The 18,125-nt window shown below is 37.1% G+C and overlaps 1 protein-coding gene across 1 annotated transcript; it reads right to left on the reverse strand.

The window, feature by feature from the left end:
• Positions 1–2,107: 2,107 nt before the first annotated feature.
• Positions 2,108–3,634, reverse strand: LOC107817406 (uncharacterized). The gene has a single exon (XM_016643231.2). The coding sequence runs from the start codon at positions 3,632–3,634 to the stop codon at positions 2,108–2,110; it is 1,527 nt and encodes a 508-aa protein (XP_016498717.2).
• Positions 3,635–18,125: the final 14,491 nt, after the last annotated feature.

Below are 18,125 nucleotides of genomic sequence, written 5' to 3' on the forward strand. Positions count from 1 at the left end.
CATGGGATAATTTATGGTTTCCCAAGTCACCGGTTTTAAATCCCAAATCGAGGAAAGATTGACTCTGTTTTACAGTCCGCGAACACAGAAATCTGGGTAAGGAATTTTGTTAACCTGGGAGAAGGTGTTAGGCATTCCTGGGTTCCGTGGTTTTAGCACGGTCGCTCAACTGTTATTCTTGGCTTATTATCTGATTTTAATACATGTTTTAGCCTATGGTTCAATTTTAATTTCATAACCGCCTCTATTTAAACATTTTTTAGGAAAATTTAACGTTATCTAAAATACATCCTGAACCACGTCACATAAATGCACCTGCGGTCCAAGACGTATTTCATTTAACGTTATTGAGATTTGGATTTGGGTCACGTAAATGCACACCTGAATTTAGAAAAGTAATTTAAATTATGCACCTAAAGTAACTATGCATTTTTAAATTTGCGAGGGCCATGAAAATTCAACTAAATGGCACACCTCAATTTCTAAAGAGTTAAAATTAGTTAAATGAGGTCCATGAGCTATTTGCATTATCTAATATGGCACACCTCAATTTAAAGAGGGCTTAATCAATTTAAACAAAAATACAATTCGGAACCATTGTTTGCACAAATGATAGCCGCTTCCTTTCCTCATGTCTTAACTTGTTTACTTCATCCACCAAAGTTCTAATCAAACCAATTAACTTTGTTATTTTAATGGGTCATAACAGCAAGACAAACCCAAAACTCTATTCGCAACCCTCCGAGGATTTGACCAAAATCATCCCTCTTGTTTCACCCAAACTTTCACTCCATCCTTTTAATATTTCACTTAACCTACAACATCCTTTAAGTTTCCCAAAGGTTGACTAAAAACATCCCTCTGTTAAATTTGTTGTTTATATTTGACGGATCTTGTATTCTCACGTGACTTCTCTTTTTCCCATAAGGGAGAGCCTTCATCTTTAGCAACCTCTTCATTCTTAACAAAAATGTGTTCCATCTTTTTCCGTCTTTGATTTTCCCGATCTCTTTCCGATTAGTGATCAATCAAAACTTCTCATTTCTTTTTCCTACATTTTTTTTGCAGAATGTGAATCTTTTGAATTGATTTCAACACCTTTTCCTGTATTTGGGTAGACAATCGCGCGCAAAAACTGAAAATATATGCAGATTTTGGTATGCAGAAACTTAATAATGTGCATTTTTTTGTGTAGAAATTAAAAAATGAGTCATCATAATTGAGTCATCACATTACAAAATGAACTTGAGTCATTCCAAAATAAATATTGTCATTACAAAATGAACAAATGAAAAGGATTGTCACATCTATGACAATGACACTCTGCAACTTGGCACATCCGTGCTACTGGCCTCTTCTAACCTGAAAAGGAAATAAAATGACCTTAATGTATATGAATTGCATTACAGTGAAGTAAGACAAACATTATTGATATATGCATCTCACCGGAAGTTTTTCACGAAAAGGGGCAGATTCTTGCGTCCAATTTGTTGTGTTCTCAACTATAATAGAATCCAAAAATGAAGTGTAGTTTGTTGGTTCTGGTTCAACAACATTATATAAAGAACAGGTTCTTTTATTGTGTCCAGGTCTACCACACTTGCTACAATCAACTGATTTTTGTTTTCTTTTTATCCTAGTCCTCGAGGCTCTGGGTTCATCCACTTCTTTCTTTCTTAATCTCTGTTTCTTTCCTTTCTTCTTTTTCAAATAAGAAGGTGGCAATAGTTTAGGATTAGATGATTTAGGCCATAAACCTTGCCCATTCATAGGGAATATGGTTGTATATGCTTTCATGTATGTCTCAACCTTGTAGCAGTCATGAACATAGTCTGCAATATCATGCTTTTTCATCCATATGGCACAAATAGCATGTTTGCAAGGTATCCCTGATAATTCCCATTTTCTACAGCTACATATCTTGTTAAACAAGTCCACAGTCCAAGTGTCATTATCAGTAGACCCAAGGATCTCATAATTCCATGAGTCGGCTTTTCGAGGAATATAACCAGAAGCTCCCTTCATGTTTCTATGCAATTTCTTTTTTATAGTTGGACAAATATCACCTGAAGCCCATTTTTCAGCTTTATCCCTGTTGGTTCCAATCCTAGCCATTAGTATGTGTCTTATGGTCCAAAAGTTTAATAATGGGTTTATCTCTAGCATCAAGAATCAAACTATTGAAGACCTCACACATATTTTTTAACAACATATCACACTTAGAAAGTGGTGAGAAGTGAGATCTGGACCATTCACTAGGTAACTTAGTAGAAAGCCATTCATGCGCTTCTTTATCCAATTCAAGTATCTTCAACATACATACATTAAACGCTTCAACCGTTGTTGCTCTAGCAGCTTCCCAAAAAGCATCTTTTAACGTATGACCAGAGAACCCAGCCTTTTTGAAATTATTGTGCAAGTGTCGTGCACAAAACCTGTGAGAAACATTTGGTAACACTTCCTCAAAAGCTTCAAGAAGGCCTTTTTGCTTATCTGACATGAATGTCCAGAGATATTGCTCTTCTATTTCAATATCAATCATCAAATAGTTCAAAAACCATTGCCATGTATCATTGCACTCCTTTTCCACGATGGCATAGGCTATAGGAAAGATATTGTTATTGCCATCCAAACCAACAGCAGCAATCAACTGTGCTCCATACATAGAATCTTTCAACCAACAACCATCAACACCAACAATCTTCCTACAACCTGCCTTAAAGCCCTCTTTACATGCTGCAAAGCAAATGTATAATCTTTGGAATCTAGAAGGATTGTTAGGGGTCTCATTTGGTTTTAACTCCATGTAAACTGATGTTCCTGGATTAGATCGCACGATCTCATTAATATAATTCCACAACATGTTAAACTGGTCATTTAAGTTACCATCAATAAGAGAAATAGCCTTCTTTTTAGCTTTTTTTGCTTGACATAAAGATACGTCTACTCCCAGCGCTCTACTGACTTCATCTCTGAATTTTGATGTCTTCCAATCTCTGTTTGATTTGATTTTGTCCATATATTTCTTTGCAATCCAACTGGAAGTAACATTCTTATTCTTGACATTCCAACAAAAACATGTATGCTCGGAGTTATAAGTCTTTATTTGAAAATTTGTATCTCTGTGCATTTTTGAAGCTAGAATAACCCACTCACAAGAAGGACGATGCTTACATCTTCCCCTTGCTCTTTCTGAATCATCCTTAATCCACTCGACTGTCCTTCCTCTTTTAACCTCATGAGTAGTTACAGCTTCCTTAAACTCTTTTTTGTTTTGAAATACTTGTCCTAATGCTAGCTTAGAATTAGAGCCATCAGTTTTCGGATTGTGCTTTGGAAAGTTAAAATCTTCATTAGATGCATCACTATCACTATTCAAGCTTTTTGTGTCACTGGAAACAACACAATCTGAGTCACCATCTTCATTTTGCATATGCTTTTGCAACTCTTGGCTAATAAACTCTCTACTATCATCATTTGTTCTCGTATTTTCATTGGCATTGACAGAAAATGTTTCAACCGACGGATCAACATTTCTATCAAATAAAATGTCATCTTCATAATCTGAATCTTCAAACTCTCTATAATCGGACTCATTATTAGAATCACTATATACTGCTTGACTTTCGAACATTGAATCTGCCAATAAAGTAATTTTTATTATATAATAATAAAAGAAGCTATTTTTTATGTTAAACATAAGATTCTTTCTTAAAATTGGTCCCTTGCTGTTTTAATGTATATAATTGATGCCTTTACATTTACGTTCATTTGTCCAGAACCTCCCGTACATTAAGGTATTATGCCTTTACCTTTGCATTCATTTTAGAGGAAGACAGAATATAACTAATGTCTATGACTAGAAGAAGAAGAAGTAATGTCTATAACTAAAACAAACCAAGAAAAACTAAAATGAGATACTTACTATTTGGAACCCAGGTTGGGAGTGTATCACGGTTCAACAATAAGATTATCAAATTTACACTGAAAGGTAGAAACTTCACCCAAGAAGAAGTTGTTCAACCACTAGAAACCCTATCTCAACTTTCCCCCAAAAGTGGCTTTTGGTTCTGTGAAAAGGAGGTAAGAGGGAAAATTTTGTGAGAAAATGGAGGGAAAAAGAGAAGTCACGTGAGAATACAATATCCGTCAAATATAAACGGCAAATTTAACAGAGGGGTGTTTTTGGTCAACCTTTGGGAAACTTAAAGGATGTTGTAGGTTAAGTGAAATATTAAAAGGATGAAGTGAAAGTTTGAGTGAAACAAGAGGGATGATTTTGGTCAAATCCTCCAACCCTCCTGTCCCAAATTCACAATCCCAATTTATCAATCAACAATTTATATTAAACCTTCATTATCATACATAAATGATAAACATTGGACAACAATTAAGCATTTTTACTTAACTAAATGAAAGGAAAAACTATAATGAAACAGATACAAACAAGAAACATATAAATTAAAATGAAAGCTAAGGCACGATAACAACGATATAAACATTCAATAACAATTGAACCCATTATCCCAAGATAATTGGTTAATATCAGCCAATGCCAATAAGAACTTTATCTTTGCTTAAAGTCCAGTGACACCACTAATTGCACAATTGCAAGAAACAAATGTAAGTCACTATTGTTCACGTCGTAATCAGACCCTTAAATCCTGTTAAGAAGAATTAACCATATAAATTTTAAATTGGCATACATTAAATAGCTAAATCAATTTGTAGGCAGTTCTCAATGTCAACACAAACATCTACAAACTACACACAGAACATTTATTGACTACACTAAAATAGATCTTGCATTTGCATTAGCTCACATTTTAACAAAAATTTCAGCAATAAAATATTAGCATTCATCAGTATAGAATTACACAAAGGTGAGAGATATGAACCTCAAAGTGGACCTTCAACAGAAATGGAACGCTACTGATGACCAAAGTAGTGGTCGAAAACCTCAACCGAACTACGATCTATACCCTAAAGCTCGCCGGAAACGCAACAAAATTCAACGACCAACCTCACTTTCACTGACGGGATGGAGATTAATGGAGGTGAAGGAGTGACGTCATTTTTTTTCACTGATTTGCGGCGCCCTTTTTAATTCTTAGGTGTGAGTCTACTGGAGTTTTCTCGAACGAAGAAGATGATGGACCTTTTATGGAGGGTTGTCGTTTGCGGTACTACAACTTTTGATTCTTTTGGTCCTTTGGGCGTTTTTGTTTCTTCTCCTTAGGTTAGCTCATTTTTTGGATTTTTGTTTTTTTTTCATCTGATGGAAGAACGACTCCTTAGTTCTTTAGGCTTTTGCTCTCAAAGTCATGGAAAACGGCGGATTCATATGGTGTTCTTAGGCGTTATTTTTTTGTGTGTGTATTTTCCTCCCCCCAGCTGATTAGGCTTACCCCTACTATATAGGTCTAGGTTTAAATGTGTATTTTTGTGTATTTTGCAAAATTAATCTCTAGGTCTTTTGTGTATTAGGTCCCTAGGTTTTTAAGAAAGGTGTTAAGGGTATTGGTCTCAGGGAATGGGCTTGGGAATCATGGGCTAGGTCCGAAAAATTAGGCCTAAAATGGGTATTTTTCAAGATTTAAAATGACTACAAAACATTAATGAACCTATTTATTGTAATTTTTGTTTTCTTGTAATAAATAAAGTAAAAAAGTAAAAATGAGTTGAAATAGCTATATTAGGCCTAAATTAAATATTTACGTGCTAAAATATGAAAAATCTTGGGGAGGGTCAAAAATCAAATGTCTACAGCTGCCCCTCTTTGACTGGAAAGACGAAGTATTTTCAGACAAAGAACGACTAGACAGGTTTTTTGACCCGGCCCTTATTTGGAGAGACAAACTAAGAGAGAGGGGAATCAGGCCACGTGTACCTACATTTCCTTAGCTATAAAGGAATCAGGCCACGTGTAGTTCAGAGGTGAGTGAGATGATGGAGTATGCCAAGGTAGAGAGCCGGACGAGGTGCCGTTCCGCCGAGGTTCCGATCTGTGGTCCTGTTATTACATCAAAATCAAAAGAAATGAAAAAGACTAGCTAAGCCTGTCAACTACGAGTTACAAGATTCCTATCTATAAGTCTTCTGAAGCTTGATCTTGAGTATTGAATGGTTCTTCATGCAGACTTTGGATTTGAACCTTGACGCTTGCTAGTTGCAGGTGCTAGCTCGTTCTTCTTCAGATTTTCGGATCAAGACTGGACATGTAGTGCTTGTGACCTCAACCATGTCTTGAGAAGCTCACATCTTTCATCAACTTCTGCATTTGGATTCACCTCTTGCCTTTCTCTATCTTTTTTTTTTTTTATCGTGACTAACTTTTCTTGATCACCTTGGACTGTTGACTCGCATTCTCGCCGCGATCTTCTTTTGTTGCTGACTTGAATTGCGTTCTGAAGTGAATTCTCTTATTCTCCAGGTAAAGTTCCTGATTGTCAATACTTGAATTGTCTTCCTTCGACACTTGGACTGCCTTCCCTTGAAATCTATGCTATCTTCCTTTGAAACTTGAATTGTTTTCCCTTTGTTATCCAGGTGGATGCCTGATTGCTGAACTTGAACCGTCTTCCTTTGAACATTGTTGCTTTGTTCTTCAGGTGGGTTCCTGATTACCAACACTTGAATTGTTGCTTTGTTCTTCAGGTGGGCTCCTGATTACCAACACTTGAATTGCTTTGTTCTTCAGGTGAGCTCCTGATTACCGATATTTGAATTACTTTGTTCTCCAGGTGGGCTCCTGATTACCGACACTTGAATTGCTTCGTTCTCTAGGTGGGCTCCTGATTACCGACACTTGAATTGCTTCGTTCTCCGGGTGGGCTCCTTATTACCGACAATTGAATTGCTTCGTTCTCCAGGTGGGCTCCTGATTACCAACACTTGAATTGCTTTGTTCTCCAGGTGGGCTCCTGATTACCAACACTTGAATTGCTTTGTTCTCTAGGTGGGCTCCTGATTTTGACAAAATAAACAAAACAACAGGTGGGCTCCTGATTACCAACACTCGAATTGATTTGTTCTCCAGGTGGGATCCTGATTACCGAAACTGGAATTGCTTTGTTCTCCAGGTGGGATCCTGATTACCGACTTGAATTGCTTTGTTCTCCAGGTGGGCTCCTGATTACCAACACTCGAATTGCTTTGTTCTCCAGGTGGGCTCCTGATTACCTAACACTTGAATTGCTTGGTTCTCCAAGTGGGCTCCTGATTACCAACACTTGAATTGCTTTGTTCTCTAGGTGGGCTCCTGATTACCAATACTTGAATTGCTTTGTTCTCCAGGTGGGCTCCTAATTACCAACACTTGAATTGCTTTGTTTTCCAGATGGGCTCTTGATTACCAACACTTGAATTACTTCCCTTCCTTAAAACTGGTGTTGTTCTCCCTTGCTCTCCAGGTGGGCTCCTGATTTTGACAAAATAGAGAAAATTTTCTGCCTCAGTTTGGTAACTGGGCACATCAGTGAGTGTTAACTGAATCATGTTACCAAATATCACTAAGAATTTGAAAGCTAGATCCCATTATCCAGGAGAGTCCTGAAAACTCCTAGTTAAATGACAGTTTTAAATCTAAATTATATCTTCTAAACGTGTGACTTCCGCTAAATCTTATTATCTAAGAGGATCTTAAAACTACATCCTATTATCCAGGAGAGTCCTGAAAATCAACCATCAAGTCTTATCTTAAAAGTGACAATTTTTACGGCTAAATTATAATAGCCTTCAACAGAACTTACGCTAAATCTTGTTATCTAATGGAAATCTTAAAGCTAAGTCCCATTATTCAGGAGAGTCCTGACAATTTCGAATTGAGTCCTATCCTAAGAATGAAAACTTCAAAGCCGACTTATATTTCTTTGGGGTAAGGCTTATGTTAGATCTTGTACTCATGATTGTTTTGAATTTAAAACTAGGTCCCATTTTCCAGGAGGGTCCTGAGAATTTACTGTCAAACTTGTCTGGTGCTTGCCTTTCCTTACGGAGGGTTCCTCCGAAATAGATGAAATTTTTTGCCCATGTTTCAATCAAAGAAAAATCTTGTCAGTTTAAAATGTGGTGGTTGGTTTGTGGACTTGACTTTGAGGGCGATTGCTCCTTCACTTCCCATAATAACTTTGATTTCCACTCGAATACCTTGCTTGTTTATTGACTAACCACTTTCTCTGTCACCCTTATCACAAAAAATACCTCTTCTCCGTTCAGACCCAATACCCTCTATCTGTTACATTGCTCATGAACTGACATTTACCAAACCTTTGTGCCTCACATGAATCCCAAAGCACGTCAATTGCTACCCCCTCAGTGCATATGCTGTTCTTTTCTTGACTTAAACCACTGGCCTTGGCCTTGAGTTCTATTGCTCCTTCACTTGCTATGATAACTTTGATTTATGCTTGGAAGACCTTGTTTGTACCTGGTTAACCACTTTCTTTGTCAATCTTATCACAGAAAATACCTTTGATTCGTTCACTTAACACCCTCCATCTGTTGCATTGTTCATGAATTGTTATATACTAAACCTTTGTATTTCACATGGATCCCAAAGCATGTCGATTGTTACCAACTCGGTGCGCTTTTTGTTCTTTCCTGACTTATGACACTTTCATGTGCTAGACGGATCCCGTTTTGTGTAATTGGAAAGCTGGTGGAAAATTTGGAAGTCATTTCTTACTTGTTCTGACCAAACAGACTCAGGAAGAGGAAGTAAACAAGACAAAAGGAACAGAGTAAAGGACAATGGAAAGAGATGATTCCTAACAAGAAAACTACAAAGTATAAACCTATCTTGTGTGAATACCAACTCTAATGACCATGACATGCACCTGTGGATTAAGTGGCCTAATCTGTCATGCAAGCCTAATGTTGGATTCTTGTTGTACCTCTACGCCATGAAACTGGGCTTTCATGCTTCGATTATCCTATCTGATTCACAATCTTTATTCGACTTGTAGTGCACGAAGGGTTTTCACCATCAAGACTCTCTCATTTTGTTCTTTCTCTCAACTGACTATCGCCTTATGGTTCCTGTGAAGGTTTTCACCAATAAGACTCTCTCATTTTGTTCTTTTCTTCTTATTTCCTCTGATGCTGTAGATGACAAGGCATTGACCAGAGTAAAAACATCATATGCTCCTAGCATGTCTAAACTCAGCACTCTCAAAGATAATCCGGAAGGGCTTTCGGACTGTAATATGGCTTTTGGACAAGGTTGGAAAGAAAGGATATCATAAAGGCTCAAAAATAACTAAGACAAACGGGGTTAATTTATTTACAACTTTTGGAATCCATTCTAAAAACTTTGCCCCAGTTTCAAAAACAGGGGAATTTGAATCTATTTTTCCCTTTTTTGAATTTCCCACTCACGATTTCGTGGGATTATGAAATATTTTATTTGGTATGACCGAACCGTGAGGCTGCCTACGTATCTTGTGGTGACAAGAATCAGGTCAAACATAGTTCACAAAGATACGTTTTTTTGTTGTTATTTTTCTTTTCCTTTTATTTTCTTTTTCTTTTTTTTTTCTTTTCTTTCTTTTTCTCTTTCTTTTCTTTTTCTTTTCCCTTTTTTCTTTATTTTGAATTTTCCTTTTGGAATGAACCCTTTTAAAATAAACCTATGGGGCATACACTTTTTTTCTTTTTTCGCATGACTCTAACTTGATTCCAAAAGAGAGGAGGTCAATGAAATTAGTACAGACTCAAAAGGGTATCAAATGGTATAAGTGTTTGGGTAGATGAAAGAGGGTCTCTCAATCCCTGAAAATGCCAAGTACAACACATGCAACTTGAAATGAAGATCATGCACAATATTTCTTTTGCGGCTTCGGCATTGATGTTGCTGATATGCCTTTCACTTTTCTTTAGCGCCTTTTCAAATACCGAACCCTCGTTGGGTGATTCCCTCTTCACAATGGATATCCTCCGTCAATTCGAAGAAAACTTTCTTGACTTTATCTTGTAACTTGAGATGCACTTGAACTCAAAGTTTCTTGATTCAAATTATTGGTACGCACTCTCTTGTAACAAATTCTTGTCGTCCCATTAACTTTCCAAACTATCTGCCCCAGTTTCACATGGTTCGGGCTTTAAATGCTCAAAAATCCCTTTACTTACTTCTCTCAAATGTCCCTATCATCTTCAAAATTGTTTCCTTGCTTCATGATTAGGCTAACTTTTAAGACTAGGCCTAGAATTATGCGTGCATGTCATCTCACTAGAACCAGCATGAAAAAAACTATAAAAGGAGAAGATAACTAAACAAAAATGGCTAGAAATAACAAAAAATAGAAAATTGCATTAGACAGACGGTGAAAGGGTTTGAACAACAAAACAAGCAAAGAAAACTGGGGTATAACCCTGGCACAAACCTAGATAACACTAAATGAGTTACTACGACTAAAGGAACTAGGAAAAATAAAAGGATAGAAGGGTTTGAGTCACAAGACAATATTCAGATTACAACCCTGAAGACAACCCGGACAACAGAAATGACAACAAAATAAACCACCAAGCGTCCTCCCCAGCTAGCCAAGAGATGGAGTGTCTTTCCAATTACCAAGCACGACATCTTATCCACCGAGTTCCACATCAATATTGCCAAAACCATTACCAACTTCAATATCATTATATTCAGTCAGCAAGTTCCCAAGAGAATTCACAATTGCCCCTTCTTGAATCATTCTTTCTATTTCCCTTTTCAAAGCACGACATTCTTCGATGCTATGCCCTTGTACATTAGAGTGGTACATGCACCGTACAGTAGGATCAAAACCTTTTGCATATGGGTCCATAGTATAGCCTAGGAGCGGCTTGATCAGGCCAGAATGCTTTAACTTTTCAAACAAGCTCGTGTAGGTCTCCCGATTGGCGTGAAACTATTTCTCTGCCTTTGTTTCCCTTCATGCCCCAGTTTTCTAGGGTTGTTGGATGCTCGACAATGCTGTAAGGGCAAAAGTGCATTATGCAGTGCTGGCGCTCACCCTAGGGAGTGACCTAGTGGTTGGACAGATGGCCGGATGTTGTTCGGCGGATAATACTAGGGTGGATTGTATGGAGTTTGGGGATGTTCATGGGGTCGGTATTGAGGTTGAAAGCATTGAGTAGGAATGCCCACTGGATCCCATAGTTGGCGGGCTCAACAACATCTTTTCTATTTCTCTTTCTTTCACCCAGACTTACTGAGATGTTCTGAATGTCTTCTGTAGTATCTTTCAATGCAGAATACCTCATGATTTTGCCTGGCTTGATTCCTTTCTCTACCATCTCACCTATTTTTACCACATCATTGAAAGGTTTGCCCAAGGCCGGGATCAAATGACAGAAGTAGGTGGACCCCTGGGCTTGTAGGAAAAGCTCAACCATTTCTTCTTCACCAATTGGGGTGCTAACTCGAGCAGCTTGATCCCTCCATCTGAGCCCAAACTCCCTATAGCTTTCCTCCGGCTTCTTTTCCATTTTAGATAGGGAGGAGCGGTCTGGGGTAATGCCTAATTTGTATTGAAAGTGTCGAACAAAATCTTGAGCCATGTCGCCTAATGTAGGCCACTTACCGACATCTTGACGATTATGCCATTCCAAAGCTGCCCCAGTCAAGCTCTTATTGAAATACGCCATCAACAAATCATCGCTCTCGCCAATACTTCTAATTTCACTGCAATAAACCCTCAAATGGGCTACCGAATCTCCACACCCATCATACAAGTTAAAATTTGGCACTTTAAACCCCGCGGGCAGGCGAACGTCAGGGAACATACACAATTCTTTGTAAGACATATTAACCTAGTCTCCCATCCCTTGTATGTTCTTTAAGGACTGTTCTATGCTTTTCAGCTTCCTGGATATCTCATCTCACCCTTCTTTTCCTGTGATCTTTTCATTTTCAGCATGAGGCTCACCCCGAGGGCTATGCTTGTATGAGTCAGGAACCTTGTGGGCAATCTCTGCGGGGTAATATTGGGCATCATGAGTTTTGAGTGGGTGTTCACTATTGGGGATAGTGGATAAGACATGAGGGCAATTTTTGGGAAAGGTAATTGGAGGATGAGTGATAGAGCTACTAGGGTGGTTGGGAAAGCTGTGATAAGCGGGAAAATCTGGAGAGTATGGGGAATCATCTGGCACTATGACCGGAGTTTGGGTAAGGGTAGTATCTAGGAAGGTAAGTGGTGACGGGGGTGGTGCCTTCCCAGTCATCCAGGCCTGATAGATGTTCGTTATGTGTTGTCTTAACATCCTTACCTCATCAGCCAAACCAGTGTCCGGTTCAACCAACTACTTTCGGGCACCGGTATCAACCAACCCAATTTTGTCATTGTCCGCCATTGCCTTTTGACTTTATATTGTAGAGAGGAGTTATTACTTCGAGAAACACAAACATACCACCTTTCTGCTATGAAGATATCAAAAGGAACAAAATGGAGTCATCCCGTTAGCGTTAGGGCATTTAACAGCAAAAATATAACATTGCGTGCAATGTACCTAGCAACAATTAATGGTTCTAGAATGACTTCGAGGGTCATAAGGTCACTTGGAATCATCCCAATTTGTCCATTTGAATCTGCTCTTTTCTTTTCTTTTCTCGCACTTCTTAGCTCGCTCATTTTATTTCCCTTTTTTTCTTTCTGATTATCGCTCTTTTTCTTCCTTCTCATTTCTCGCATCCCATAATTTCACCTTTTTTTTCTTCTTCTTTTTTTCTTTTTCTTTTCTTTTTCTTTTTTCTTTTGGTAATAAAAAAAATAATTTGATCGAATCTTATGTAGGTTGCCTACGTATCATGACACCGCATGAATCAGATCTTTGCGTAGTTCGGGAAGATCGAGAATAAAGCAAACAAACTATCGTTCTCTTTTTACTTTTTTTACCTTGATGACTACTCTGATGAGAAAAGAGAAATAAAAGAAGCAAAACCCTTTTTTTTTCTAGACCTAATGTTCTATAACCTATTCTAGACTCAAACTTAACGAGCAAATATTTTTGTTCTCTTTTTTTTTTCTTCTTTTTGAAACAAAAACTCTATGGGAAAATTAAGGAAAAAACCCTACAAGAGAAAAACATTTTTTGATTCTTTCTTTTCTTTTTTCTTTTTTAAAAAAGGAAATCTAGAGAATAGACCAAAGAAATATATTTTGAATTTTCATTTGATATCTTGAAAAAAGATTTCGAATAAAAGAAATGGAAAAGATAAAAATATTTTTGAATTTCAATTTTTGATTACCTAAAGATGAAACTCTAAAGATAAACAAAAGATAAAATGTGCTTTTTTTCTTCTATATACAATGTCCTAAAATTCTAGTGCAAATAAAAGAATATATTTTTTGTTGTTTCTTTTTATATATATATATTTCCTAAAGAAGAACCTTACAAGAAAATATTTTTGGATTTTTGAATTTATTATTTTTTTAAAGAAAACTTCTAAAGAGGTATGAAAAGAAAATTCTCTCTTTTTTTGAATTTTTTTTAATCTTAATATACTAAATATAAAAGCAATTTTAATTCAATAAAGCAAAACCACCTCAAATGATTTTTTTTTATTCATAGAATTAGATTCTAAAAAAAACTTCTAACGGAAATATAAAACGCAACATCTCCTTTTTTTTGGATTTTTGATTTATATGACACTTTTTCAAATACAAAATAAAAAGTACAATAATCAAAAAAACTCGACATTACTGTACAAAACTCAAAACATAAAAAAATAAAAAAGAAAGATCTTCTTGAGCAACTCCTGAATAAGCGATCCTGACTGGATGGTCATGGGTGTCTGTCATGCTCAAACCCCAGTAAGTAGATCCACAACTGTATGAAAAAAAACTCAAACCAACACTAGGTGAGACAATAACACTCCCTATTGGACACATGCAGGACATAATTGAGGCTATTTTTGTAAAATGACTTTTTTGGCCAAAAGGTGGCTAGAAGTACAAAATTTGGCTATGACCCCGCAAAGCCAGGAACCTAGGATTTACTAGGAATATCGGACCATATGTGGGTTACCTACGTATCACGCCCGAAAGACGAGAATCAGGTATGCGTAGTTCGGGCAGATTGGAAACATGCGAGAATTAAAAAAAACAACTAAATTAGAGAAAATATTTTTTTTTAAATGATGAAACATGTAAACTCTTTTTGGATTTTCTTTTCTTTTTTCCCTTTTTTGATTTTCTGAATTTCGAAAAATGATGAAAAAGTGCAAAATATTTTTTTTTTTTTTGGAATTTTCAGGCTCTTTTTTTCTTAACAAAAATGTGGCAGAAAACATAATTGGGCCCTACTCGCTTTATCTTCATACTTCACCCTCTCTTTTTTCCTTTTTTTCTCTTTTTTTTCATTTGCTCTCAGCTATCATTGGTCTGCCAAATGACCCTTTTACCCTTGAAGAAATGCAACGTGTAGCACATAGGATGCATCAGGATGGTCTTTTATTTTTTGGGTATACTTGTCCTAGACGGACCCAACCCCTATGTTGAGTCCCCAAAGTCAAATGCACGTGATGCAATCAAGCGTTCCTATTAGGGATCCGGCATGAGGCTGGGTTATTCTAAGTACAAAACCTGGGTATGTTGTTCTAGAATTGTGTACCCGAGCGGTCATGCGGACAACTCGAGCCGAGGGGGGATTGCATACCGGTAACCAAAAAATCATCCGGCTTTGCAACTTGTCCGAACCTCGTTCTATTTGGGATATGACACTAACAGAAAGAAGTCACGACCAGCGTGCACTCCTTAGGAGAGAGAAGAGAGGGGTTTCGTAGCAGTTTGTATACAGTTTAAATAATATCAAAGCGATAAAAAGCAACATTTAGCACATTAGACCCAAACATGTAATAAAATCAGATAAACATAGCCAAATATAATAATTATTCTAAGCTCGAATCTTGAACCCTGAACCAGAGATTCTGGGTTTGATCTCCAGCAGAGTCGCCAGAGCTGTCACACCTCCTTTTTCCTACACCGCCAGAAAGGAAGTATAAGGGAGTTTTTTTAAATTTAAGTGAAAATCGAAACGGAGTTAATTTATTAAAAATTCAGAGTCGTCACTTGGGATAATTTATGGTGTCCCAAGTCACCGATTTTAAATCCCGAATTGAGGAAGGATTGAATCTGTTTTATAGTCCGCGAATACAAAAATCCGGATAAGGAATTCTGTTAACCCGGGAGAAGGTGTTAGGCATTCCCGGGTTCCATGGTTTTAGCATGGTCGCTCAACTGTTATTCTTGGCCTATTATCTGATTTTAATACATGTTTTAGCCTATGGTTCAATTTTAATTTCATAACCGCTTCAATTTAAATATTTTTTAGGAAGATTCAACGTCATCTAAAACACATCTTGAACCACATCACATAAATGCACCCGCGGTCCAAGACGCATTTCATTTAACGTTATTGAGATTTGGATTTGGGTCATATAAATACACATCCGAATTTAGGAAAGTAATTTAAATTACATGCCTAAAGCAACTACGCATTTTTAAATTTGTGAGGGCCATAGAAATTCAACTAAATGGCACACCTCAATTTCTAAAGAGTTAAAATTAGTTAAATGAGGGCCATGAGCTATTTGCATTATCTAATATGGCACACCTCAATTTAAAGAGGGCTTAATCAATTTAAACAAAAATACAATTCGGAACCATTGTTTGCACAAATGATAGCCGCTTCCTTTCCTCATGTCTTAACTTGTTTACCTCATCCACCAAGGTTCTAATCAAACCAATTAACTTTGTTATTTTAATGGGTCACAACATCAAGACAAACCCAAAACTCTATTCGCAACCCTCCTATCCCAACTTCACAATCCCAATTTACCAATAAACAATTTATATTAAACATTCATTATCTTACATAAATGATAAACATTGGACAACAATTAAGCATTTTTACTAAACTAATGAAAGGAAAAACTACAACGAAATAAATACAAACAAGAAACATATCAATCAATAAAGAGAAATTAAAATAAATGCTAAGGCATGATAACAACGACATAAACATCCAATAACAATTGAACTCATTATCCCAAGATAATTGGTTAATATCAGCCAATGCCAATAAGAACTTTATCTTTGCTTAAGTCCAGTGACACCACTAATTGCACAATTACAAGGAACAAATATAAGTCACTATTGTTCACGTCGTAATCAGACCCTTAAATCCTGTTAAGAAGAATGAACCATATAAAATTTAAATTGGCATACATTAAATAGCTAAATCGATTTGTAGGCAGTTCTCAATGTCAACACAAACATCTACAAACTACACACAGAACATCTATTGATTACACAAAAATAGATCTTGCATTTGCATTAGCTCAGATTTCAACAAAAATTTCAGCAATAAAATATTAGCATTCATCAGTATAGAATTACTCAAAGTTGAGAGATATGAACCTCAAAGTGGACCTTCAACAGAAATGGAATGCTACTGATGACCAAGGCAGTGGTTGGAAGCCTCGACCGAGATACGATCTATACCCTGAAGCTCACCGAAAACGCAACAAAATTCAACGACGGACATCGCTTTCACTGACGGGATGGAGATTAATGGAGGTGAAGGAGTGACGTAATTTTTTTTCATTGATTTGCGGAGCCCTTTTTAATTCTTAGGCTCGAGTCTACTGGAGTTATCTCGAACAAAGAAGACGATGGATCTTTTATGGAGGGTTGTCGTTTGCGGCGCGGCAACTTTTGATTCTTTTGGTCCTTTGGGCGTTTTTGTTTCTTCTCCTTAGGTTAGCTCATTTTTTGGATTTTTGTTTTTTTCCATCTAATGGAAGAATGGCTCCTTAGTTCTTTAGGATTTTGCTCTCAAAATCATGGAAAACGGTGGATTCAGATGGTGTCCTTAGGCGTTATTTTTTGTGTGTGTATTTTTGTCCCCCTCAGCTGATTAGGCTTACCCCTATTATATAGGTCTAGGTCTAAATGTGTATTTTTGTGTATTTTGCAAATTAGTCCCTAGGTCTTTTTTGTATTAGGTCCCTAGGTTTTTAAGAAAGGTGTTAAGGGTATTGGACTCAAGGAATGGGCTTGGGAATCATGGGCTAGGTACGAAAAATTAGGCTTAAAAATGGGTCGCTCGAGCCCATGTTTTTTCTTTCTCCGCGAACGAGCCTAAAAATACGATCTCATTTTTTAATTAAACCTACTTAAGTAAAATAATTATTAAAATAAGACTGTCCATTAAAACAAAACTATTTTTGGTATTTTTCAAGATTTAAAATGACTACAAAATATTAATGAACCTATATTTTGTAATTTTCGGTTTCTTGTAATAATATAAAGTAAAAGAGTAAAAATAAGTTGAAATAGCTATATTAGGCCTAAATTAAATATTTACGTGCTAAAATATGAACAATCTTGGGGAGGGTCAAAAATCTAGCATATGTTCGCGATTCTAGCGTTGAGGTCCCTTCTGTTGATTCGGTGCCGGTAGTTCGTGAGTTCCCTAAGGTATTTCCTTCAAACCTGTCGGGTAAGCAACCGAATAGGGATATTGACTTTTGCATTGATTTGGCTCCGGGCACTCAGCCCATTTCTATTCCGCCGTATCGCATGGCCCCGCCTGAGTTGAAAGAGTTGAAGGAGCAGTTGCAAGACTTGCTTGAAAAAAGTTTCATTAGACCTAGTATTTCGCCTTGGGGTGCGCCGGTGTTGTTTGTTAAGAAAAAGGACGGGTCGATGAGAATGTGTATAGATTACCGACAGTTGAACAAGGTTACAATCAAGAATAAGTATCCATTACCGAGGATTGATGATTTGCTTGATCAGCTTCAAGGTGCCAAGGTATTTTCGAAGATTGACTTGAGATCTAGCTACCATCAGTTGAGGATTAGGGCATCCGATATCCTTAAGACAGCTTTCCGCAATCGGTACGGGTATTATGAGTTCTTGGTGATGTCATTCGGGTTGACAAATGCCCTAGAAGCTTTTATGGACTTGATGAACTAAGTATTCAGGCCTTACTTGGATTCGTTCGTGATAGTCTTCATTGATGATATTTTGATCTATTCCCGCAGTCGGGAGGAGCATGAGTAGCATCTTAGAGTGGTTCTCTAGACTTTGAGAGACAGTCAGTTGTATGCCAAGTTTTCGAAGTGCGAGTTCTGGTTG

This window comes from Nicotiana tabacum, chromosome 10 (genome assembly GCF_000715075.1).
Source record: "Nicotiana tabacum cultivar K326 chromosome 10, ASM71507v2, whole genome shotgun sequence".
NCBI classification, from domain to species: domain Eukaryota; kingdom Viridiplantae; phylum Streptophyta; class Magnoliopsida; order Solanales; family Solanaceae; genus Nicotiana; species Nicotiana tabacum.

Bases quoted from the DNA above. Each gene is read 5' to 3' on its own strand.
- LOC107817406 (XM_016643231.2), bottom strand. From the start codon at position 3,634: ATGTTCGAAAGTCAAGCAGTATATAGTGATTCTAATAATGAGTCCGAT.